The following is a 26518-nucleotide window of genomic DNA, read 5'->3' on the forward strand; positions in this document are numbered from 1 at the left end:
TTGTTGGAAATTTTGAAAGGATCCTGTTAGGATCCGATTGTGAGTTACTGTTATTTTGTGCAACAATAGTGAGGTTAAGGTTGTCATTACAGAGAATTATTGCTCCTCCTTTAGTTTTTTTTTTGTCTGGACTGTAAACTTGTATGTATGAATAGTTTGGCATAAGGTGGCGAAGACTAGGAGTGTAGGGTTTCAGGCATGTTTCTGTAATAGCTATAATATCAGGATTAAGTTGTATAGTAAAGGCATGGATTTGATTGATTTTCTCATTAATGATGTAGGTGTTAAAGAGGAAGCAGGTAATATGACAGTTTATTGGTTTGAATTGACATTATTAAGTGGTTCTGGACTGGGCTCAGTGTTGCTTCTTAGCAGAAGTAGAAAGATAATGGAAATTAATATGAGTAGTGTTTTTGGAAAATGTACTTTTGGGTATAACTGGGATTTTCTATTGTAATTAGTGATGATGAGGTATTGGAGGACTCTGATATGTTTGATGCATGTGAGTTGGATGCTAGCATGGCTGTGATGTGATGTGAAGGTTGTATAGGTAGATAGTATGTGTGTGGGCATTAATGTAGTTGGATATATGAAGGCAGTGACAATCGGGTAATTGCTGTGGGTTTTTGTGTAAGGGTTGAAGGAAAATTAATTGATATCAACAGGAGAATGTAAATGTATGTCATGGTTACATGTATTCCTAGTGTAAAGTAACTGTGGTAGAGGCTTTAATATTTAAAAATCTAGAGTATGAGGGAGGGAAGCAGTAATAATAATAATAATAAAAAAAGTAAGAAAAAAGGAAAATAGATGAGCCTAGCATGAGTATGCGATGACAGATTGTTTGTATTTAAACAGACTAGTCTTGAATTGATTATATTTTACAGTAAGAAAACATACAATGTAGTTTTTTTTAGCCATTACTTACTTGATGAGCTTGTTTGCTATATAGACACATGCGCGGACTTGGCACACATTAAATGAACTATCCAGTAGTCAGCCAGAAATCTTTTGTACATCAGGATTACATTTCAGCTTTAGCACGGATATTTTGGTTGCAGTTTTGAACTGTAGATACTTTTTAACAGTAATGACCTATAATTTCAAATTTCACAGCCTTTGCCTTGCAGAACTAAAGTACCTTGCTAAATAAACACTGATACAATGTTTTTTTTTTTTTTTAGAAACATTCCTGCCAAAATCTGCTGACATAGTCTTCATCATTGACAGTTCAATAAACTTCCGAAGAGATGAGTTTAATCAGGTCATTCAGTTTGTATATGGCATACTTGAAAACATTTATGAGGACCCTCCAGATGACATCAGGGTTGGAATGGTGCTGTACAACACAGATGTAGATGATCAGTTCTTCTTTAAAACATACCCGTCCAAACAGGATATATTAGACAGAATGGAAAAGTCTCAATACATGGGCGGTCGGACTCTGAATACAGGACTTGCTCTTAAACATGTTCTAGAGAATCATTTTGTTGAATCAGCTGGTAATAGAAAGAATGTACCACAGATTGCGTTCATCGTAACTGGAGGCAATTCTGCTGATGACGGCAAGACAGCAGCTCTAGCACTGAAAAATAAAGGGGTCCGTGTATTTGCTGTGGGGGTAAAGAATGCGGACATGGAAGAGGTGACAGGTCTTGCTAGTGAGAGTGCCACAGCTTTCCGTGATCCTCAAGTCAAGGGTCTATCTGAACTTAATGAACAGATTTTAGTCACTCTGGCAGCTAGTATGAAAGGCGGATTATGTCCAGGTGTTCCTGAACCATCAAAAAGTAAGTAACTGAATTATATTCCAAGCCATGCCATTTCTGTTTACATTTAGAATAATAAAATTGCTAACTTGATACATGGATGTTAAATAATGTAACACAGTCTAATTATTGTAACATAATTTGGAAATACTGAAAGTGCAAACACTGCATGCTTATTTCATTTTTCTCTAAAACCATCAGAGCAGTTCAAAATTTTGTTATTAATTTTACTTCATCTAACACCCCGACCTCATGTGAAAAAATGGGAAAATAGGGTTGTGGATGGGTACATGGATTTCACTTTGTGTTGTAATATTTACTTAAGTTGAGTTGTTTTCAAATATGGAAACGGAGATTAAAAGCAGGGAGGAGTAAATGACAGTCAGGGAGTAAAACTGGCATAATATTACACAGTACAAATAAGAGAGCCAGACAACTACCATTGCATTGGATTACAGTATACCTATTGTATATTTAACAGTGCAATTAACCTTTGGATATAAAAAATAAAGAAACAAAACAGAAAAAGAAGTAACATTTGGTTTCCTTTAGTTCTCTGCCTAGTTGATTCTGATCAGTTTACTTATTTGAGTCTGTTGGGTCAGCCTATGTTTGACCCGTGTGTTCTACTATCATCTTTACCATTGTATATTTACCTTTTACCTTCACAATCTGCAAATGGCAGACTCATAGACTTGCTGCTCTGCTACCTGCTCAAAGCACACAAATCTAATAAGGTTGACTGCTGATGAGGTAAAGACTGACTGTCTAGGTTGACATATCTCTACCATATGTTTTCAAGTCTCCAACTGTACCTCTCATTTGACTTACAAAGACTTTACACCTCATACATGACATAATAAATAGCAACCACAAAAATCACCCACAAGGGGCACAAAAACAAGAACCAACACCACAGATAACCACAAAGGATGCTTCACGGAAAACAGTGAATAAACGGTGAATTAACCACTTTTATTGTAGAATAGAAGCAACGACTTAGCGCTTTCACCAGTACAACTGGCTTCTTCAGAGTCGTTTCAAGATTCACACAACCACCAATATATTGCACTTAACCCCCAGCCATAGGTTAAAATCTAACCTATGGCTGGGGGTTAAGTGCAATATATTGGTTAATTCACCGTTTATTCACTGTTTTCCGTGAAGCGTCCTTTGTGGTTATCTGTGGTGATGACATAATAAATATTTCAGCAACTACACTGGAATAAGAGCTGAAACTTCTTAGAAACAAAGATATTTTCAATTGTAAAAGAGAATATCAAGAGTTATATTGTGTTTTATCCTACTGGTGCAGAAACAAGCAGCCTGTATATTCTGCCATGTAAGTGCATTTAACATTCTGTCTCATCTCCATTTCTCCATCCCCCTCACTCTGCTGTGCCATGCCATCTTGAAAGTCTCCCTTGTTTCTGTTTCTATCACCTCCTCAGTTGGTACTTACAGGGGGTCCACAACCATCTGTGTGAAGAAGTACTTCTACAATTCTGGAGAATAATTGGAGCCTGCTATCTGCCCCCTGAGCTTATTTGTCCTTTCATTTCAAGATGACCCATTCATCTCCCCCTGACAAAATCATTTACAGCCATAAGAATCTGGGTTATCTCTTCTTATACCTACTTATGGAATCTCTAGTCTCCTCTAGTCTCTGATCATATACTTTCCCCTTGATATCTGTCACCCTTCTCGTGGCTTTCCTCTGGATTTTTTACAGCAGCCTCTAGAACTTCACATAGTACTCAAGTTGGGGTCTGACCAGGGTTTAGTACAGTGGAAACATTGCCTCTTTGCTGATGGGGTTTATTCTCATAAGTATATACCCCAGCGTTATGATGCATGCAACTACTGCCCTCCCACTATTCTCTTTGTGGCTCATTTCAGATGTGGCTAACACCACAAAGATCCTTCTCCAGGGATTTTGCCATCAACTCTACTCCCCCTCCCAAATGATATCTCACACTAGAGTTGTTGTGGCTTAAGCGCAATACTTTGTATAGCTAACTCTATACTGAATCTCAGCTGCCATCTTCCTGCCCATTCAGTGAACTTGCTTGATGGGGATTTTGATGAAATAAACTGATGACAAGGTATGGGAAAACCTGGTTTTGAGTCAAGTCAGGGACAGAGTTAGAAGAACATTATCATTGTTGGCCAGCAATGCTTGGGTGTGATCAGCATGGATTTTGTTTTGTTGGCATTAGAGGATAAGCCTGAGATGAATACAGTAAAAGCTGCCTTGAACTTTAGTTTTGATAGTATACAGACTTGAGTAAGAAAGAAAGATGGTAGACTTATCTGCTTATTATCAGATAGAAAACCTTGCTTGGTGTATAAATCAGTATTCACATAGAAGGCACAGGCTGGAAAACTTAGGGAAACTGACTTGCATATCATCAGTTATAAGTCTGTAAAAGAATCTGTTATAGATGTGCCTGCATCCCAGGTGAACCAGGTTTTATATACTGACCACTTTACTCTCTGAAGCCTTGCAGTGGATTGGCACTGAGTAACTGAAGTCTGCCTTCACTCTGGATGGTGTCATGTGTTTATACTGTACAAGGTAACTGAGTTCTTGGTCTGCTGGCAAAGCCAAAATGCACATTTCCCCTGAATCAATAACAGCAAAGCTAGAATGCACATTTCCCCTGAATCAACAACACTTGGTACATATGTCTCCACAGTGTATGTGGAATCCTTTACTACCAAATTTTATGTCAGATTCTATTTACATGTGAATATCTACACAGATGCATTTATCCCTTCTAAAGTAAATACAATGGCAAATTCAAAAATAAACCACTATGGTGGAACCTAAATATAAACAAGCTACATAATAAAAGAAAAAAAAAACTCATTGCATGTAAAAAATAAATGTAATTCTCAAGATACTATAGGCATAGGTCACCAACTATTAACAGGTGACCTATGCCTGACCTACAAGGCACTCACAAATCCAGCCCTGATGGAGCTACTACATATTTGCGAGTCACACAGCATGAGGGTCACCTGATCTAGTGATCTAAACTTACTTACCGACTCAAACAAAACATGATGGAGAGACAGATGTGTCTTACAGATTTGCTCCTTCTTTGGAACAAGCTTCCTAGTCACATTAAGCAGAGTCTTTCCCTGCCCCTCTTTAAATGCAATTTGGATCATTGGTTGGGGAATCACAAATTGGGTGGTGCTTATGTCCCTTATGGACAGGGGCAGTCTGTAAGATACTCAATGCACAGTCACAAATCCATTCCATCCTCTTGTCCTTAGGGGCCATATACTGGGTAAAATCGGGTTATATTGGCTAGGCTTGTAAGGGCTGTTAAGTCATTACCTTAGTAGTCTCCTACAAACCTGCGAACCTATACAAAAAAAGATGTTGTTAAACTTAACAGAGAATGTCAGACCCTAATTAAATCAAACAAAGGCAGATATGCGGTAAAAACTGACACCCAGGCAAAGTACAAACATAATGTCTTTTTTAAACCTTAGAAACAATGCCTAGCACTGTGCAGAACTAATAGGAAATGGTATGACATTTAGACCCAGAGGACATAACCAGTCTACTAGAAGATACATTTAAATGTAACGTCACCCCCTCTCCCCTCCTACATTCCCAGATTTCATGCATCTAGCTACATCCCCCACTCAAATCTCCTAGGAACAAGTCCTCAAAACAGTATCTAAGGCCATGAGCACTGCTTCCATGAGGCCAGATAGCATACTTTTTACATGGTATCCTGAAACAGGACTTGTCAGACCCCCCCCCCACACACACACACACACACACAAAGGCTCCTCAATGTCAGTCTTCAAACAGGCATTATAAAAGATGAATGGAGGACAGCAGCTGTTAACCTTTTGCACTAAGGTGGGGCATCAATGGACCTGGGAACTTATAGACCCATATATCTGACCAGCATCATCATCTATGAGGCTATAGAAAAAAATCATTATAGAATTAATAAAGAAGGAAATAGTTAACTTACAAATGCTCAGCCCATGCCAGTTCATATTAGTTAAGTGCAGAACCTGCATACTTAACTTGGTTACTAAAGAAGCAATGGATGATAGCAGATCAGTATACACTGCATATCTAGACATGGTAAAGATGCTAAGCATCATCCATCACTCAGATTTCTTACTAAAACTATCCTAGCTAAATGTTAACCCTTATGTAACTATCTGGCTAGCAGATTGGCTCAAAATCAAAACCTAGAAATTAGAGTGGGCTGCTCTATCTCCTCCAAAAGACCTACTGCTTGTGGTGTACCCATAGTTAAGTATTTGGGCCACTCCTATTTGGGATTACATCTCGTACACCAAAGCTACTGTCAAGGGTTTATGAATTACCATGACTGAAGATAGCTATAAAATTGGTGCCATCATAAAATCCCCAGTGGACACCAAGATCCTCCAAGAGGACTTATCCCAAACTAATAGCTGGGGTCAAAACTGTGGACTAAAACTGAATGCCAAGAAATGTATAATAGTATCTTTTGGCAAGCAAGACGTGCCTTGTCACAATCACATTGCCAATACACACACCTGAAAACTGACATTGCACTGTTTATTACTAAGTGTATGGTGTCTATGTCCAGTGATCTGATAATTCCATGGTATTATGCAATCAGGGTAATCATTTAGTATGCTGCCCCTTCAGTATGTACCTGTCCAAACATTTGACACAACTCAAATACCCACAACACTTTCTTACAAGAAAATTAAGAGCCTTAATCATAAAAACTATGCAGACCATCTCAAAAGCTTGTTCCTCTTCCCTGTGTCATACAGGCTGCTAAGGAGCAATCTCTACCTCAATTACAGAGCCTCAACAGATGCTATCCTTTCAAACCTACTACACATTTGCAAGTACAGTGGGGGTATAAATACCTATTGGACACCAATGTTCTCCAAGAGGGCTTTTCCCAAACCAATAGTTGGTGTCAAAACCATGAGCTACAACTGAATGCTAAGAAATGTAACAGTGTCCTTTGGCAAGCAAAAAGTTCCTTGTAACTATCACAATGACAACACACACCTGAAAACTGATCCAATAGTTAGGACCCTGGAAACCTATGTAGACAATGAGCTATCCTTCGATCACCATGTATCCACCATTTAAAAAAGTGCCTTTTCATTGCACAGCTTATTACTAAGGGTATAGCATCCAGGTCCAGGGATGTCATAATTTCACTGTATTCCACACTCATCAGGTTGATCATTGAGTATAATGCCCCCTTTGGCATGTACATGTTCAAACATTTGACACAACTGAAATGCCCACAACACTTTCTTACTAAGAAAAGTAAGGGCCGTAATACATAAAAATTATGCAGAGCACCTAAAAGCTTTGTCCCTCTTCTCTGTGTTGTTCAGACTGCTAAGGGGCAGTCTCTGCCTCGCATACAGAACCTCAACAATTCCTATCCTTTCAGACCTACTGCCCATTTGCAAGTCCAGTGGGGGTATAAACATCCCCCCAAGAGATCTAAATTTCTTTTGCAACATAAACAGAACATGTTGTTGGGATAGGTATGTATTACATAGGATATTATTTCTTTGGAATCGTTTTCCTCTCCATGTAACTCCAAGTACTTTCCTTACACTATCCAAATGTAATCTAGATGAATGGATAGGTAACTGCAAATTCAACTCTGGTTTAGCACCCTTGTCCCTCATTGATAGAGGCAACATGTAAATGCTCTCATCTCTGGGTTATTTGTACTTAAAATAGCAATGTTTTTTGGCTTTTTCTAGTTATGGGCCACTGCAGCAGATCACTAGTCTGCAGATTGATTGGCAGTAGAGTTTTTACAGTGCCAGGTTGCCACCCTGATGCTCAACCTTCAGAGAAGGGACACACACACACACACACACACACACACACACACACACACACACACACACACACACACACACACACACACACACGCACCTACCTGCATGTCTTTAAAACTCACTTGACTGCAGGGAGGACATGCAGACTCCGCACAGAAAGCACCTCAGCCCAAGTCTCTCAGCTCAGAGAATCAAACCAAAGAACCTCTTGCTGTGAGGCAACAACGTTAACTGCTGCACCACTGCAGGTTATTCAGAACTCACTCAGTCACAGAGAGGACATGCAGATTCTGCACAGAAGGTGCCTCAGCCGAGAATCGAACCGAAGAACCTCTTGACGTGAGGTGACAATGCTAACTGCTGCACCACTACAGGTTATTTGTACTTAAAATTAATGTGTTTGGCTGGCTATAGGCTTCTAAATATCCTCAAGGATCAGTAACCTACTAAGTACCTAAGAACCTGTGAACCTATATGCATCAAATTTTAAATCATTTAGCTTCTGTATGATGCCAGCATGGGGAATGGTGTTGAGGGCCTTGGCCAGATCAAGGTACACTTATAGGTACTGCAGGGTCACTGTTTGCATCCTCATTAACTATTTCAAAAAAGTTTACCAGATTCAGTGGACAGGATCTACCCTTCACAAAGCCAAACTATTTGGAGGTAAAGTCTAATATGATTCTTGATTTGGTTTATGAGGTCAGTTAGAATACATTCCATGGCTTTACTGATGAGGCCTGTAAGGTATTTAGGGCTGTGATTACTTGGGTCAGTTGTAAGACCATCTTTATGGAGGGCATCACCACTGCAGAGCATACTCATCAGAGACAAAACCAGTAGCTAAACTTGGGTTCAAAAATTTAAGGAGTGGGTCTGCTAGGGCATGTTTAACAATATTAATTAAGCGATCAGGTAATTTGTGTGGTCCCATGGAGAAAGTATTTTTGGTCTGGGTTAGAACTTTCACTAAATGATCTTTAGAGATAATTGGAGGAGTAAGAAATTCTGATATTTCAGGGCTTTGGATAGAAGTTTCAGGTTTGAGATATCTATTGTGTTAGAAAAGGAGGTCACTATGAATAAGCTTAGAGTAATGTAGGGTATTGTTTCTTAGCTTTGTAACATAGCTAAAGAAAGATTTATTAATTACCCTTGGGTTCAGAGGTCAGACAAAATTCATGGGCTTTTTTAGTGAACCTGATAGTGATCAGTTTTTCTGTAAAACGTTTGATATTATCCTTGAAGAGAGAAGATTTGGATCTGGACTATATTATTTAAGGAATTTCTTTTGTTTGCTTTATAGTTTATTTACGACTGTGGACTACCGGGGTGATTTGATTTTGAAATTCTTGTGATACATGATTCTAGTAGGGTTGCTACTTCTATGCATGTGAAATCAATGAGTGAAGCTTGGTTTATATCGCGGAAGGGGGGTACATTCATAAGTGCATTCTGATATTTCATCAGAGAGTAGGTTGAGATTGACAGATTTGTAGTCATTAAATTCAGAGTTGTTTGTTGTAAGGGCTTTTGGAAGTTTAAAGGAGAAGGTCACAGGTTTTTAGTCAGACTTCACTGGGGAATGAGATACCACAGTAGTACAACAACCAGACATATTTGTAAGAATCTGGTCAGTGCTGTGTTCTCTAGTAGGTTGTTTATCATCTGCTCAAGATAACTGCTCTTAAGTCTAGGCATTTTTGGGCATAACCTACATTAAAGGTATAGGAGTCCTAGTTTATTGAAGACTCCTAAAATAATGGAGTTTTTGCTGATAAAGAGATCATTTGAACACCAAGGAATCTTATGTGCTTGCCAGAGGACAAAAAAAGTGTTGTGTAAGAAGCTATTAGCTGATCATTAATCCTATCTAGATTTATCTGTAGTTCAGTAAGTTCAATTTGTGGGCCTCTATAGGCTCCTATTTTTGTAGGTGTGTACTAGGTTAATGACTACTAGGACCTTTATAAACCTAGATGTGCAGCCAAAATGGGACTTGCAAGTTTTATGTTTTAGACATTTTTAGGGAATAATTTTGGCTTTGACATGAATTACTGACTACCTCTGTCCATTAGGGACATAGGTGCCATAACAAGGGTGAATCTATGATTTTCCATCCACTGGTCCAACTTATGCTTAAATATGGTAAGAGAGGGACTTTGCTTCACATGGATGAGGAGCCTATTCCAGAGAATGGAAATTCTCTGAAATAAATATCTGTCTCTCCAACATGTCCTGTTTATGACATAAGCAAAATTCAAGTCTTTGGATGTAGTAGCTCTGATGTTGTTTGCTTTGGTGGATGTGCAAAAGGTTCATCAGAGCTGGGTTCAAGGATACCTTGTATGCCAGGCATAGGTCACCTCTTAGTAGTCTGTATGAGATCAAGTATAGAGGTTTTTAGGTGATCCACATAGGGCATTGTGTTTGCAGCCTTTATTCTTTTTGTAAGTAACCTTTGCAGACATTCCAGTTACTGCATGTGTCTGGTCATGTACATGCTGAAGGGGACATTGTACTCTATATTGGGTATGATTAGAGTTGAGTAAGTGATATGATGACTTCTCTGGACCTAGATGCCATGTCCTTACTTTATAAGTTGAGCAACATAGAAGGATTTTCTTACTACCTTGGACACATGTTTGCCAAAGGCTAGGTTACTATCTACATGAGTTCCCACATCCCTAACTAATGAGATAACTCTTCGGGATGTTTTATTGGTGGTGTATTTTCCTGGGGTGGCTGTCTTCTCAAAAGGTACTATAATGCATTTCTTGGCATTAAGTTTTAAGCCATGACTTTGGCACTAGTCATTCGCCTGTGTTAGACCTTCCTGCAGGGTGTTTTCATCTTGGTCGGATTCTGCAGTGGCTCTGAGCTTGCAGTCATCTGTGAACTTGGTTAGCCGGCCTTTGACATTTTTCTTTGACCTCCAAGAAGTAGATACTAAAGAGTACTGCGCTCAGCACAGAGCTCTGAGTGACTACACTGGTGACCAACCTCTTTGTGGAGGTGGGCTCACCGATCCTAAACTCCTGGGTCCTATCTGTGAGCCTGTTGGCTATCCAGTGCATTATAATGGGGTTTATGTCTAGTTCTATAAGTCTGTTAATGCCTCCTTGGGGTATTATATCAAATGCCATAGACAGATCAAGTTAGGTAGTATGGGGTCTGTGTCAGAAGATCGAATGCCCAGATTATCGAAACTGACAAGATCAAATCTGGGAACATCAAACCCATTTCCTTTTTGGAAGCCAGCATCACAAAACACAGTGTTTTTGCCTTTTCCCCAATGTGGAGCAATCTTGGAGTTGGAGTATATAATAGACAGGGGGGAGGCACAGACCCCCACACAGGGGATGCAGGGTGGCTCCCCCCGTAGAAACATGTGTTTTGGGATGCTGGCTTCCAGAGGAGAAGATGGTTTGAGGTTCTGAGATTTGATCTTCATGGTTTCAATAATCTGGTTGTTTGTTATTCTGACATAGATCCAGGCAGTACGTACTGCTTTGCCCACATCAATTGCCCTGATGCCCTGGATTTCCTTACAGTAAGAGTGAAGAGAAATTTGAGTTTTTGTTTTTATTTTTCTTTTTTGTTAAGGATTGCAGTTTGGGCCATAATAACAATGGTCCATTTTTAGCTATCACCTGAATGCAAATAAATATAGTTTAGTAGTTAAGAAGTTATTCAGAAATATAGTAAAGGGGAACATAGCACACACATCTCTGTAGTGTAAAGTAAAACAGTTTATGGCAATAGTAAGAAATTAGTTTCAGAAGGTCTTTTGGTGCATTTAATGCCCAAGTTTGAATTAAATCAGGTAGTGAATGCGGTAGATGTCTTATTGAGCTGTGTATTATTAAAGTTTTATCCTGTTACATTTATGGTGTTGTTTTTCTGCAGTTTACTTAGTGTCATTAATTGATTGCAGTAGGAAAATAACCAGGGTTCTGTATTGTAACATGTTGTACTTTTAAATTAGTTTAAGATCGTTCAGCAAATTATCCAGCAAGTCCTGTAGAATTTCTCAGAATGTATAAATCCTGTGGTAACCTGATACTTTACAGCGCATCCTGTAGGGTGGTGGTATTTTCATTGTGGACAATGCTTTCTCAGAGGTTTACAGGAGGATACAGACATCCTCCAGAGTGTTGCTACTGCAGAGGTGCCTAGCACATGTGAAGAGGACCAAATGTTTGCCTGCATGTCTTTTTCTGAGATTCCTAAGAAAAAAAGTCCCTGAAGTCAAAACATCTCTCAGTTTCCTCTACTCCAACTTCTAAGGAAACAAAATAGGAATGATTCTCCTTTGTAAAAGGGTTAAGGCCTTTCAATTCCTTCAGTCTGCCTCTTCTACCCATATGGATCCTAAAAGAAAGAGAACACATTCTCCTTTAGATTCAGACTTAGACTCAGATTCTGATATAGGGGATGTAAACGTATACTGTAATTCCCAGTTTCCTTTACCTGAAAACTGGGAATCAGAATCTGAAGAGGGGATTTCCTCAGATTATCTGTAGAAGAATTAACCTTCTCAGATACTACAGGAAGAATAAAACACATTTTTAAATGAGAGCAGAAAGAGAACCTAGAGTCTCAGTAGTGGTAGTATGAACTGTTGCAGGTAGATGTAGATGCCCCCATAGCTTTGCCTGTTCCCCAAGTAATTTTATCTGTTGAGGAGGCCTTTAATCCAATGCTAGTTCTTTCCTTGATTTCCAGCCTCCTGCTGAAATTAAATCAGACAAACCCAATAAGGTCCCTCAATCGTATAAGTGCATTTTCTTTAACTCCTGAACTAACCCTTCAGTTGTTTCCTTATCAAAAACACTAGCTGTACTTGAGTGCTTCCAGTCCTGTTTCCTCTGATAAGGACGGTAGAAGCTTTGAAAGATTCAGGAAGAAGGTTAATGCTTTTTCTATTTTAACTTTTAGAACTGTCCATTGCCAGGCTCATGTCAAAATTCCTTACTGTTATTGCTTTTCTCTATCACTCAGTTTACCAAACACTTCCGGAGGGGCTGTTATGATACTGCTGATGCAGTAAATAAAGCTGCAGCTAGTGGAGCGGTCATGCATCAGTTTCCATGGTTACACACCCAGAATCTACTTGCAGATGTAAAATCTGAAATTCTTAATGCTCTTCTGGATAAAGAGGTTTTGTTTTGCTCTACGGCAGATGTTCTGAAGGGATTTGATGAAAGAGGGAAATGATTCAAGGAGTAAAGCAGTTTTTTCCATCCCCATTTCTAGATACAAGAATTTTCCTTTCAATCCATGGGCTTTCTATAAAAAAACAATATAAGCACACACAACCAAAGTTAGGAAAGAAGTATTTTGAAAGAAAAACAGTGGCAGGGAAGTTCCAAGGAGAAAGGAAGAGTTCCTCAAGCTCGGTTTCAAAGAAAAATGACTAACTATGAAACCCTTCCTTGGCTTTCCCTTCCTCACTCTGGCATTCTCAGTCTTTCAGAGAACCTTTCTCTTCATCTGTGTCTTTAGCACTTGGTTGCAACAAGTTTTTGGATTCTAGGAATTGTTCAAAACAAGTGCAGATGGCACTATTTCTTTCTTACTCAAGTACAGGGAATTCCATCCCATCCCCAAAATCAAACCCATCTTGTTATATCATCATTTCTTAAATGCTTTCTCAGTGGGATATACAACGTGTACTGGAAAATCAAGAAGGTTAAGTATTCTACTCAGAGATATTTCTGGTACCCAGGAAGGTGGGAGCCTAGAGACCTGTTTAGGACCTGCCTTTTCTAAATATTCATATGAAGGACTGAAAGATCAAAATGCTTACTGTATAAGCTTTCTTTCCACTGATCCATCCTGTGTGTTTCTTAGTAACCTTGGATTTAAAAGATGCTTTCTTTCTTTATCATAAATCTGTTCCTGACGTCAGAAAGGGGATGGAATTCCCTGTACTTGAGTAAGAAAGAAATAGTGCCATCTGCACTTGTTTTGAACAATTGAGGCTTTCAGCTCAGTTTGGAAAAAAAAATCTTCTCTCATTCCTTCTCACAAAATAATTTTTCTAGGATGCCTGCTAGACACCTCGCAAATTATGACCTTCCTGCCTGAAGGAAAACGTAACCTTTTACAAACAATTCCTTAGTTCAGTTTCTGTACAACCTCTGACAACAGCAAGGGAATTCTCCAAAGTTTAGCTTACATGGCTTCTACAATTGTTATTGTCTGTCTAGCCAAAGTAAACATGAGAAAAATTCAGTGGTTTCTGAAGTCAGTTTGGACCCAGCACCAGTAATGTCTTTCCAAATCCCTGTTCTCAACTTTGTCAAGAAACAACTTCACTGGTGGATATCCCAAGTGAATCTGATACCAGGTCTTTCAATGTCCTCTGTTCCTTACCTAGTCTGCAACTATGGATGCCTAAAACTTTGCAAAAGTGTGGGGGGGGGCTGTATCCAAAGTATTCAAGTTGTAGGGTCTGCAGGATCATAATTTCAGAAGGAAACACATAAACATCAAGGAGATGACAACAATAGTGAATGCTCTGAAAGACCTAAATCATCTGTGGACTTCAAGACTTCATTTGGTAATCATGGCTCTTGCTTGTGACATAAATAAATAATGATGGTGAGTCAGATATGCGTCTCAGAGGATCTTCATACTCTGGAATAGGCTCCCCCATCCAAAAAAGCAAAGCCCATCCCTAGACATACTTAAGTGTAACCTTGACCAATGAATGGTAAATTTAAAGTTCGCCCCTAGTCTGGCCCTGATGTCTCTTATAGACAGATGCAGAGTAATGCCCGAACCAACATACTCCCAACATAACCTCTAAGAACTTCCTAAATAACATACCCCCTCCTAATAAACACCCATGATGCACAGGGACACAGTTGGGTTGGATTGCATGGTTAGGCTTATAAAGGTCCTGGTTGTTAGCTTAGTATATACCTATGAACCTATGGACAACACTACTGTCATGTGGTACATAAACAAGCAAGAGGGTAACCAGGCCATATCCTCCATACAGACTAGCCATGATAGCCTGAGAGCTAGCTAATTAGTGCAGAGTGTCCTCTCAGGCTAATTACATTCAAAAAGAATGCAGCACTTTGGAACACACTCTGAGCAAGACCAGGGCAGACTCCTACATACAGGTGCTGCACACAGGAGCCTTCCAGGAGATTGATGTACTCCCAAAGTATACCTGTTTGCATCCATTCATAACTCATTTAGCTTCCGTATTCCTTGCCGAAAGACCTGTAGGACAGATGCCTTCTCTTTTCCTTGGACATGAATGTTACTGTGGTTTACCTCCTTTCCTCTGATAATCAGACTTATTTTAAAGATCCAAAATTATTCTCTAAAGATAATTCTGGTAACTCCTTTTCAGCCCAGGCAACAGCAGTTCACCTTTTTCTTGAAAATGGCCAAGGGGAAATTCCCACAAGCTTCAAAACAGGATGGACATACTTATACAGGACAAAGGATATCTACTTCAACTCAACTTGCAAGTTATTTACCTGATGACCTGGATAATAGAAATCTAATCACTATTAACCACCTATTTTTTGAAAAGCTGCAGTAGATATTAAAGGAGGCTAAAATTCTTCTAGGTAGGACATCTTATTTAGCTAAATGGAGGAGCTTTTCTAGTTGGAGCTGTAAAACGACCAGAGGCCCATTTAAGGCACTTTGGACCTTCATTATTTATGTGAGCTGTTAAATTCTGGTCTTTCCTCTACATCTATTAAGATTCAACTTTCAGACATTTTTGCCTGCGTTTATTGGATCCCTCTCTTCTTTATCTCAGACAGTTTTTTGAAGAAGGTATTGCATGTTTGTCCCTGTAGAAAACAGGTGACACCTCACTGGGGTGTTCATTTTGTGTTGGAAAAACTGACTGTTTCCTTTCAAACAAACTTATTAAGATGATTTAAAATCACTTATATGAAAAATTGTGTTACTTATTGCACTGTCTTCTGCTGAGAGAGTGTTTGAGTTGCATGCTCATACTGTAATTCACCTTATCTTACATTCCATAAGGATGGAGTGCCGTAAGAACCAACCCTTCCTTCATGCCAAAGGTGGTATCAGAATTCACTTTAAATTAATCTGTTCAGCTCCCTTTCTATTTCTAGAGTCCAAACATCAGAAAGAAAGGATGTTGTTTACTTTGGATGTCCACTGATGACTCAGAATATGGCTTTTGGCACAGAGGGTTAAAGCAATGAACCTTAGTTCATAGGGTAAAGGGTTTGATTCCCTCAGCCCATATTTGCTAACTGTGTGATCTATAGCAAGTCACTTAATCAGACATTGCTCTCAGATCACCATGGAAAGGAGTATGTATGTCCAGTGCATCTAACTCAGTAACATATGGATATTAGTCTTATTATTACTATTATTATATTGACAGGACAAAGGACTTTAAATATTTTAGAGGAAGCACCTTGGTCATTTCTGCACACATTCACTAAATATTACACCTGAACTGCAGCACTGGGCCTCATAACAACCCTGGGCAGGTGTTAATTACACATTAGCACATAACCTGTTAGGCATTGCTTTCTTATTATGCACGCGTGATGGCCTGTCCTTGGAAAATTGTGTTACATGAAACCAGTCCATGGTGCAAAAAAGGTTGAAGACCACTGTTATATAGCAATAACTTCATGTATAGTAGAAATTATTTGGTTAAAAGAAACACAATAAGCAGATCAATAAGCATGTAGTTTCTTTGTTGGGATTTCTTAGTAATCCATGGGTAGCAGACTGGTTATTTAAAAAAACATTTTATTTCAAAAATGTGTATATTTTGCATTTGGATAAGTCAGGAGGTACAGCTTGGCATATTTAATTAGAGGAAAATGGGTATATGTTGTCAGGAGATATAGATGTGAGTAATATTAGAATGAGTTTTCTTTCATGAGAAAAATGGCCCAAGAGTACAATGCCTTTGCTCCTAAGGTACGGATAACATTTTAGAGAATCGCCAGTTTATTATTAGTCTAACACTGATATTGTTTATAGTCTAACAATGAAGTTTGGTAGTGGAACCATGACTCCAATATACCAGACTTATGGGTTTAATAAAAAAATGTAACAACGAAACCAGGCTCTCTCACCACGAAGCAGTTGAAAACAGCTGAGGTATCCAGCAAATAGTTCAATATCACCAAAATGAAGTTTTTTAAAAAATCAGCATCAGTTCTCAGTATAAACTTGACCGTAGACCAAGAGGAATTCAGCATAAGAGAACATTTATTAGAAGGTAAGCGCTTTCGCGTAGCAACTACTACGCTTCATCAGACAGTACATTAACATTTAAAACTTCAGTTTATATAATCAAAGATAGTAAAAAGGCGCCAAAATTAAAATAAGTAATTAATCAATTAATCAATTACAACAATTAATCCATTACAGAATACCATGATCAGACATTTCTAGGAGACCTTAGATTTGAAGCAGTGTCGTTCAGAATCAGACTGTACTGTGTCAATGGTTATTTCATTGAATAATGTAGGCTTATATAAACATATTTGAGACAAAGTATTTATCAAATAAATAGATAAATAAATGAATGAATATATAAATATAAATATAAAAACATTATATACTCTGTGTGAAAATGTATAATATATTTATTTGTTAATAAAATGCTGTGATTTATCAAAATGCAAATATTTATTTTATAATGGACACATAGATGCATATAAAAATGAGTAGATAAATAAATAAATAAATAAATGGATGGATGGGCTAACAAGTATATGAATGAAGTATGTTTATAAATGGGTATGTGTATAAATATGTAAATATGAATATAAATATATAGGTAAATACTAGTTAATTCATGTGTAGCTTATAATTAAAATATACTATGTAATATTAAACTAGACTAATATAGCGTAAAATATATAGTGTATTAATGTCTCTGTCTAACTGTGAGACTACATCATATAAAAACATATTGGTGTGTTGACTAATTAGATTCATAACTATCATGTGTAGTTTATATTTATGTATGGTATGTAATATTAAGCTAGGCTAATATAGTATAAAAGTATATAGTATATTAATGTCTCTATCTAACTGTAAAACTACGTCATATAAAGACATATTGGTATATTGACTAATTAAGTTCATAACTGAGGACACCAAAAATAGGATATAGTCTAGATTAATTAAATAGGTCTTTAAAATATATAATATTGTGCTTATAAAATGTGTTAGAGATGTTTAAAATGTTTAGAAAGGGTTTCATATCACATTTGTGGCATTTTCTGATGTATTTTTTTTTGAATGATGCAGTGCTGGATTTGGGACCATTATCACAAGTATTTGATATTTATTAGTACTGTAATATTTTATCTTGGGCATAGAAGACGTCAAGATATGTGTAGAAGGCAAGGTATAAACTAAGAAGAATACAACAAAACTATTGACTCTGTTTACTGTTTTATGTTTCAGAGATTCCTGCAGCTGAATATGACTAATTTGTTAAAACATTTTTTCTTCAGTGTGTAATGTGGAAGTACTGGTTGGTTTTGATGTCAGTAATGCTAGAACTGGAGACAGTATCTTTGCCATTCAAAAGGGCTTGGAGAAGAAGACAGAAGGCATTTTAAACCAAATTTCCAACATGCACAGAATATCCTGTACTGGCACACAGGCACCATCTGTAAAGATTGGATTCCTGACTTACAGCAGGACTTCCGTAGTTGATGGATTTGACTTTGTAGAATATCAGCCAGAAATGTTTAAAAGTGTCCAAGATTTGCAAAGACGAGGTCCATTTTTTCTGAAGAGAGCCACCTTTGAAGCCTATCTTAATAAGTTCAAAACAAGTGGGACAGCAGAAAGTGTAAAAGTAAGTCTATATGTTTTATTTTTATAATTTAATAGTAAACATTCAGGATTTAATGCTACTTGGTACAATATTTCCTGAAAGTACTATGCACTAATTAGTACTTGTGAAACACCAGATTTAAGAGCTGATGTTTAAAATTAGTAACTTACAGTTTTTTTATTAGTAAATCATATCACTTCTAATACTTCATGCAAGTATTAAATGTTATTGCACTTAAAACTGAAACTCCCTCTTTAAATTACTTCTGTGATGCTTTAGTTGCCTAACAAAAATAACATTCAAGAGAAAAAAATTAAACATTGATTTAGGACGTATATGTTTAATTTGTATTTTTATTTAATTCTAAATACATAGCTTTATTTTTCTACTACTTCATATTTAGTTCCATTAGCAGCTTGCAACGTTGCATTTGAAAAACATTTCTTTGTTATGACATTGGCCAGGATTCACGATGGCTTGCACAGAGTCTAAGAGTCGTGTAAGACTCCATGCAGCCATAGCGATCCAGGAACAGCCTGAATTCCCGTGTAAGAGACCAGCTAAAATGTCTCTTACACGGACAGGGCGTGGATATGCTAATTACCTCACTTGCAGCCGAAAGGCATGCAAATGAGGTAGTTTAGCGATCCATGAAGCTGAAACCAGACCGTGTAAGAGTCGTGTTATCTGCAGAAATGTACTCAGTTGACAACTGAGTACGTTTCTGCAAATAACACAATGGAGCCTTGTGAGCTCTAAATAAAGGGTGCATATGTACCAGGCAGCATGCCAATTGCCAAATATGTGGCCATTGGCAATGTAACCCGATGCAAATAAAAATTTTTTTTTCCGGTGATTGCCGATGTTTAAACGTAGTGCAGTGCCGCGCAAACGGGCTGCGCTACAAAAAACAGAAAAATAAAAGTTTTAAACCCACAAATGTGGGTTTTATGCAATGCATGAATGTACAATGCAGGGAATAGCAGACTGAAAACAACATGGCCACCATGTAGTGGTTGCTAAGGGGGACAGCTGAGTGTAAGACACGTAACTAAGCATTAGTAGGCAATCCTATGTAAATGAGTGGTAGGATAGTGAATCTCACAGTCACATAGCAAATGAGCACATTCCGTGTAGTGTAAGAGTTAGATAAGGGGGAGTAACAGAGTAGGGGATGGGTGAGATCACAGGGGGGAATGTCAGAAAGAAATCAAGCTCATTGGAGCAAAGTGGCATGTGAAAGATGTCAGTCACACATCAGGGAAAGAGGAGTGTCAACAACAAATAGGCATGGGAAAGCCAAGAAATGGAAGGTGTACACTATGGATAACACCAAAGTTTCTTGCTGGGCGTGCATGCGTGCTGGGAGGCACGAGTAAGACAGAGTGTGCGCATGTAAGCATGAGTGCGCACGTCTAAGGCAGACTAAGCATGTAGGAGCCTGTTTAAAAACCTGTAAACCTGTTTGCGCTGGTGTGTGCACGTTTTAACCCGAATAAGCAGATTCTAGTCCATGTAAGCATGTGTGTGCGCATGTTAGCCACTGTGAGCGTGTTTGTGCTTGTATGCACATCGCTCCCCCCTGAGGAAACAAAGGAAAAAGGAAGCAGGAGAAATAGTAGGACACTAGCAGGGAATACTGGCAGAGCTAGCAGGTGAAAACAATCAGAAGCAGGCAATTACACAGGCAGAACACTAGCCCAGCCCAGCACTTAAAACCCTGCAAACAGCAGTGCAGTATGTTTCTCTCAAGAGACACTGCAACAGAGGAGTAAGCTATTAGAAGTGAAAACTGAAAAAGCTTCACTCAGACCAAAAATGCTAAGGGCTGCCATAGCTGTTATAAGGAGACAGGCAACTTGCTGAGGGTGGTGACAATGCAAATGCTGCCAGACAACCCACAGTGAGGAGACGGAGAAGAGTGTACAGGCCCAGGATCACCTACCAGGGGTTACATGAGCTGGAGATAGTGGAGTGCTATAGAGTGGACAGAGGCCTTCTGCAGCAAATTGTTGAGCTATGCAGGCCACGCCTCACACACAGAACTAACAGAGGGGAACCCATCCCAGTGGAAACCAAGGTATGTGTTGGCCTCAGAATACTAGCAACAGGTACCTTCCAGAGACCAACTGGTGATATGATGGGGATCTCACAGGCATCAGCATCCAGGGTACTGCACCAGTTCCTGGATGCCATGTCAGCACATGTCGGAGATCATGTATATTTCCCCAATTCCCGTGAGGTATTGGCCAGCAATATGCGTCTCTTCCAGCAAATAGCGGAATACCCTGAGGTAGTGGGTGCAATAGACTGCACGCATATATGCATCAAGGCACCAGCTGGTGAGTGGGGTAGGGCCTACATTAACCGCAAGGGCTTCCCCTCCATCAACCGCCAGGTTGTGTGTGATGCCCAGGGCATAATAATGAATGTGTGTGCTGGCTGCCCTGGAAGCTACCATGATTCCCATATCTGGCATCTGACGCAGCTGTACCAGACATTTGCCAATGGGGACCTCCCACATAGTCACTTAGTGGGGGATGCTGGCTACGCACTGGAGCCATGGCTGATGACACCCATCAGAAATGCGCACACACCTGAACAAGAACGCCATAATGAGGCACACGCACAAACATGAAATGTAATCGAGCATGTGTTTGGGCTGCTCAAGACACGGTTATGGTGCCTGGACACATCTGGTGGAGCCTTGCAGTGCTCACCAACTACATGTACCCAAATTGTCATGGTATGTGCTATGCTACATAATATGATTATGCGAAAACAGCTGCAGAAGGACCAGCATAGAGCTGGGCCAAACAGCCCCCCACCAATGCCAAGGCCATCACAGGCAGAGCGTGACTTGGAGGAGGAACACCATGAGCCTGCCCCAGTAGGCAGAAGGAGGTGTGCCCAGTATGCCTTGGCCTTGGCAAAGAGGCAACGCATAGCACATACACTGGCTCAGTAGGAACCCTGGGAATGATACCTTTCTCTGACTCATAGATATAGTAAAATGGATGCCTAAGTTGACATAACCTGCTTACATATAGGTACAGGGAGTGTAGTATGTGCATCCAACATAGGCAGCCCTGCAGCACCATCTGAGGTATGATTGCCATGTGTTAAGCAATGTAACCCCATCTAGTATATGCAAACTTGATGACCCTGACTAATATCCTACCCTCACCAAGCATGATGCCACAATATGAAGACAAGAAGATCAATTACAATAATTGGCTGAAGTATTGCTGTTAGTCAAAGGGGATCCAATGCCTGTCAGCCTGGGATGACATGCTGAGTAAGACATGATGCTCCACCTGCTAGGGATGGCCTGCACCCATCACTCCTGGCCGTTTGGATACTGGCAAAGGCTGTTGTCATCCCCACTGTGCCTTGAATAGGTAAGGCTGAAAACACAAACCCACCTCCATAGGTAGCACAAGGGATAAGAAACTGGACGTAATGCTACCCAATGCCAGAAGTCTAAACTGCAAGATGCATGCAGTCCAAACTCTCCTCAGCATGGAGAATGTTGATATCTGTTCTGTAACAGAAACCTGGGTCAAGGCTCAGAAGAGCACCCTAACACTTACCAGGTTACACCTTAAACCATGCTATACAGACCCAAAACATGGAACAAACTACAATAGGAGGGTGGCTATCAATAATTGTCAAGGATAACCACACCCCCAGGTTGGTACCACAGTAAGAAGCAGCATGGACTATCCACAGGCAAGTAACAGCAGCTAAAACTGCCTCCCAGTTTGCAGCCTGCTACAGACCACCCTCCCAAACACAGGAACCCCACTCAGCCTTCCTGACGACACCTCAGAGTATGAATGTTGGTCCAAATACCAAACAAGGTACACACAAATTACCACATAGGTGGTAATCCATTATGTATGGAAGAAGTAATCAGGGACCTAGGGACACAAGTGGACAGTAACCTCTCATGTGACACTCACATTGCCAAGGTGGCTAGGAAGACCATCTATATTGGCCACCTTATCATGAAAGGATGCACATCTACATCAAGAGAGGTCATTGTGCCCCTATACTCTTCCCTTATCAGGCCCATAATCGAGTACAATGCCCCATGTTGGATGCACCTTACCTGACACCTGTAGCAGTTAGAAAGACCCCAAACATACCCTCACCAAGAGGATAAAGGGTCTCAAACAATTGTCATCTGCTGCCCGGCTGAAGAAACCCCAGCTCTATTCAGTTGCATACTGCCCAGTCAGAGGCAATGTATGCCTCATGTACAAGGCCATGTCCAATCCAGAATTAATGGACATGCTCCACTTCAGAAAATCCAAATCCAGCAGAGACACCAGACCGAGGGATTTGAACCTCAACACATAAATAAATAGGATGTGCTGGAGGGACAGATTCACAACCCAGAGGCTTCCTACAGTCTGGAACAGAATCCCAGTCAATGTTAGGCAGAGCTCCACACTGACACTCTTCAAGAGAAATCTTGTTGAGTGCATGGGAGATAGTAGATTTACACTGGGGGCCATCTCTGTGTCACGTGTAGTAAAGTAAACCCTAAATGGGCATAATATTCACATTGCAAGGGGTGGCAAAAGCCACACACAGTCTGGCTAGGCTTAAAAATGCCCAGGGCAGATAGCCTAGTATGAACCTATGAACCTACGACGATAAAAATTATGCAGGACACAAAGGATAATCACACAGCTGTCTTAACTGATGGTAGGAACCTTGGTGGGAATTCACAGATATGCTTTGCATTACACCAGACACCTGCAGCAGCTGGAAAGGCCCCAAAAGTTCCTCACCAAAAGGATAAAGGGTCTCAAAAATATGTCTTATGCTGCCCGACTGAAAGAACTCCAGCTTTATTCAGTCTCATACCGCTTGCTCAGAGGTGACCTGTGCCTGACATATAAGGCCATGTCAAACCCTGATTTGATGAATATGCTTCACCTCAAAAAATCTAGATCCCTCAGAACCACAAGGGCGGGAGACTTAAACCTTGACACGGTTATTAATAGAACATGCTGTCGGGACAGATTCATCACCCAGAGACTCCCTATGCTGTGGAACAAAATCCCGGTACATGTGAGGCAGAGCACCTCGCTGGCCTTGTTCAAGAGGAATCTTGACCAATGGATGGGGGATCGCAGATATACCCCAGGGATTACTTCAGTGTCACTGCTTGACAGAGGCACAGCAAAATAATAGGCATAGTTTTATTCAAACTAAAGGGGTGGCGAAAGCCAAATAGCTATGGGCTAGGCTTATAAATGCCCTTGGGCAGATAGCCTAGTATGAACCTATGAACCTATGAACCTATGAACAAATATCACAAACAATACACCAAACCCACACACATTGCCAACATCCAACCTGACAGGTTCAGTGCAAACTCCCCACCACCACCAAAATGCCAACTATCTATCCCAGCAGAGTGCTGGCCCCCTGACATTGCAGATGCTTAGGTAACAGCCAGCATCTTCAAAGCAAACCACACAGCATCAATGGTACGAGATGGTGTCCTGGGTTGTGTCCAACAACAACTTTAAGAAGAATGAAAAACCAAATAGCACTACTGCTCACTCTCAGTCTTACCACAGGATATGTACCCAAAGAGCAGTGTACAGCAACAGTGGTCCCTCTCCACAAAGGTGGTGCCTGAATGGATACTGCAAACTATCACCCCAGAACCCTGACTAGCTTGTTTGGCAAATTTATGGAAAGGATCATCATGGACCCCAGAAATGAAGATATTGGGTACCTACAGACATTGGAACCTACCCAGTGTGGCTTTCTTAAGGGCAGATCCTGCCCCTTAGACATGTATGACTCATGTGAAACAGGCACCAAGGCCATTGATGAAGGGAATGTGGTCCACACAGCCTATATGGACCTTGCTACAGGCTTCCATACAATACCCCAGTTGTTCATTACAGATAAGCTCACCAGCCTAAATATAAACCCCCATTCAAGTAGATGGGTTGCAAACCAGCTCAAGGACAGAACTGACATGGTTAGAAATGCTGCAGCCATGTCAGACTACAAACTAGCTACAACTGGCATCCCACAAGGCTCAGTCATGGGACCTCTCTTGTTTGGTATATAATTCCCATAGGTACAGGCCAACATGGAAGGACTGTGTCTGAACAGGTTAGCAGATGAATACAAACAGCCCACCATATCGGACCCTCCAGCTGTCACAAGCATCCTACAAAAGGGCCACATAGAAACAGACAACTGGTGCCACAGCCATGTTATCAAGCGAAATGCAGAATAGTGTATAGTCATCCCCTTTGGAAAAACAGTACGTGTCCACCAATTACCACATAGGTGTTAACCCATGAAGTACTTTAGGAGTAATAAGAGACCTGGGGACACAAGTTGAGAGATATCTTGCATGTGACAACCACGTGGCCGTAGTGGTTACAGAAACATACCATATACCCACCTAAACATGAAAGTATGCACATCTAGATCAGGGGAGGTCATTGTGCCTCTCCAGTCATCCATCATCAGCCTCACAATTGTGTACAATGGCCCTTATGGGATGTACCTTGGCAGACACCTGCATCAACTGGAAAGACCCCAAAAGTACCTCACCAGGAGGATCTAAAAGCTCTAACAGATTCCATGTGTTGCCTGGTTAAACAAACTGCAGCTCCACACAGTGCCATACTGCCTGGCTAGAGGTGATCTGTGCCTGATGTATAAAGCCATGTCCAAGCTGGAATCAATGAACATGCGGCACCTTGTAAAATCTGAATGCTAGTGATCTATCCACATGAGACCTGAACCCCAGCACCGACATAAATAGGACATGCTGCACTGATTGATCCATAACACAGAAGCTCCCTCCACTCTTGAGTAAACTCCCAGTACAGGTTAGCCAGAGAGTCCCTCAATGACTCTCTTCCAGAGGAATCTTGATGAGTGGATGGGAGATGGCAGGTTTACCCTGGCTATCACTTGTATGTCACTGGTTGACAGAGGCACAGTACACTAACCTTGAAATATGTCATGGCAAACTCTAGTTAAAATGTGTGTTGGAGGACAAATGCACTCTCTGACTAGCAGTAGATATGGCCTAGGGCACATTGCTAGTGTTTGTCATTGTCCACCTAAGTTGTGGAATACACTACCAATGTTGGACAATCCTGGTCTAAGTTGTGCATATCTGAACAAAATGCAACATGGTCATATCTGCAAATCTGCCCCTTAACCAGTCTGGTGTGCTCACTATGAATATTTAAAGCAGTGATAGGACTGAAACCCAGGATACTGTCCACCACAGTAAAAGTACTGAACCAGTACAATATACAATAGCACAGTGTTGTGTCAGTATGAAAGGATGTTGACAACTGTATGCAAACTATCCCATGGAAACCCTGCAGGCACAATATAATCCCTGTTAGGTTCTGACACAAATCAGTTGGGCAGTAAGAACACAACATGACTTCCAACACACAACTGTACATGTGATCTCTAGATTAAGTGCACACATAACCACAAATGTGGTGGACCCCAGATCTCAACATATGGAAAGCTCACACTGGGCATGCTCACACACTTTGATAAATGAGACATATGTCAGGCAACAAGCCATGTAAAGCGTGAACTGGGCATACTCACACACTTAGGCCATGTCTCAGTGCAGCAGTTGCCCACACATATCTGGCATTTGTATGTGTTAATCCAGGAACCTCCCACAATACAGCAATCTGCCTAGTGCACACAGTTAAATGACAACAGAGACATAAGTAAAGTACTGGATCCCTGTCATATGCAAACATCTTCCACAGATACACAATTTGTTGATAGAGATAGGGAAAGCTATGGCAATAAAGACCCGCAAACAGTTTATCAGCAACAGATATTGTGCATCTGAATCTTAAACATATGGCTGTAGAGGTCAATACTAGGCTGTTTGCCCTAGGGAATACATAAGCGTATCCAGAGTGTATTTGGCGTCTGCCTCCACAGTACAGTAGGCTACTGTGCCTCTGCAAAGTTAATGCATATATATGCTATCCCCCTTACTGACAGATAGTAATAGATGCAC

General features: G+C 40.2%; 1 protein-coding gene across 3 annotated transcripts in view; it reads left to right on the plus strand.

Moving 5' to 3' along the window:
* COL6A3 (collagen type VI alpha 3 chain) overlaps positions 1-26518 on the plus strand; it is a 739239-nt gene that overhangs the window by 364375 nt on the left and 348346 nt on the right. For all 3 annotated transcript variants that reach the window (XM_044060522.1, XM_044060523.1, XM_044060525.1), the window contains 2 exons: positions 1185-1790; positions 18131-18480. In XM_044060522.1, the coding sequence (XP_043916457.1) occupies positions 1185-1790; positions 18131-18480 (956 nt within the window). The remainder of the gene's footprint in view (positions 1-1184; positions 1791-18130; positions 18481-26518) is intronic.

The sequence above is a fragment of the Protopterus annectens genome, chromosome 2.part0 (genome assembly GCF_019279795.1).
Source record: "Protopterus annectens isolate FY-2018-M chromosome 2.part0, PAN1.0, whole genome shotgun sequence".
NCBI classification, from domain to species: Eukaryota; Metazoa; Chordata; order Ceratodontiformes; family Protopteridae; genus Protopterus; species Protopterus annectens.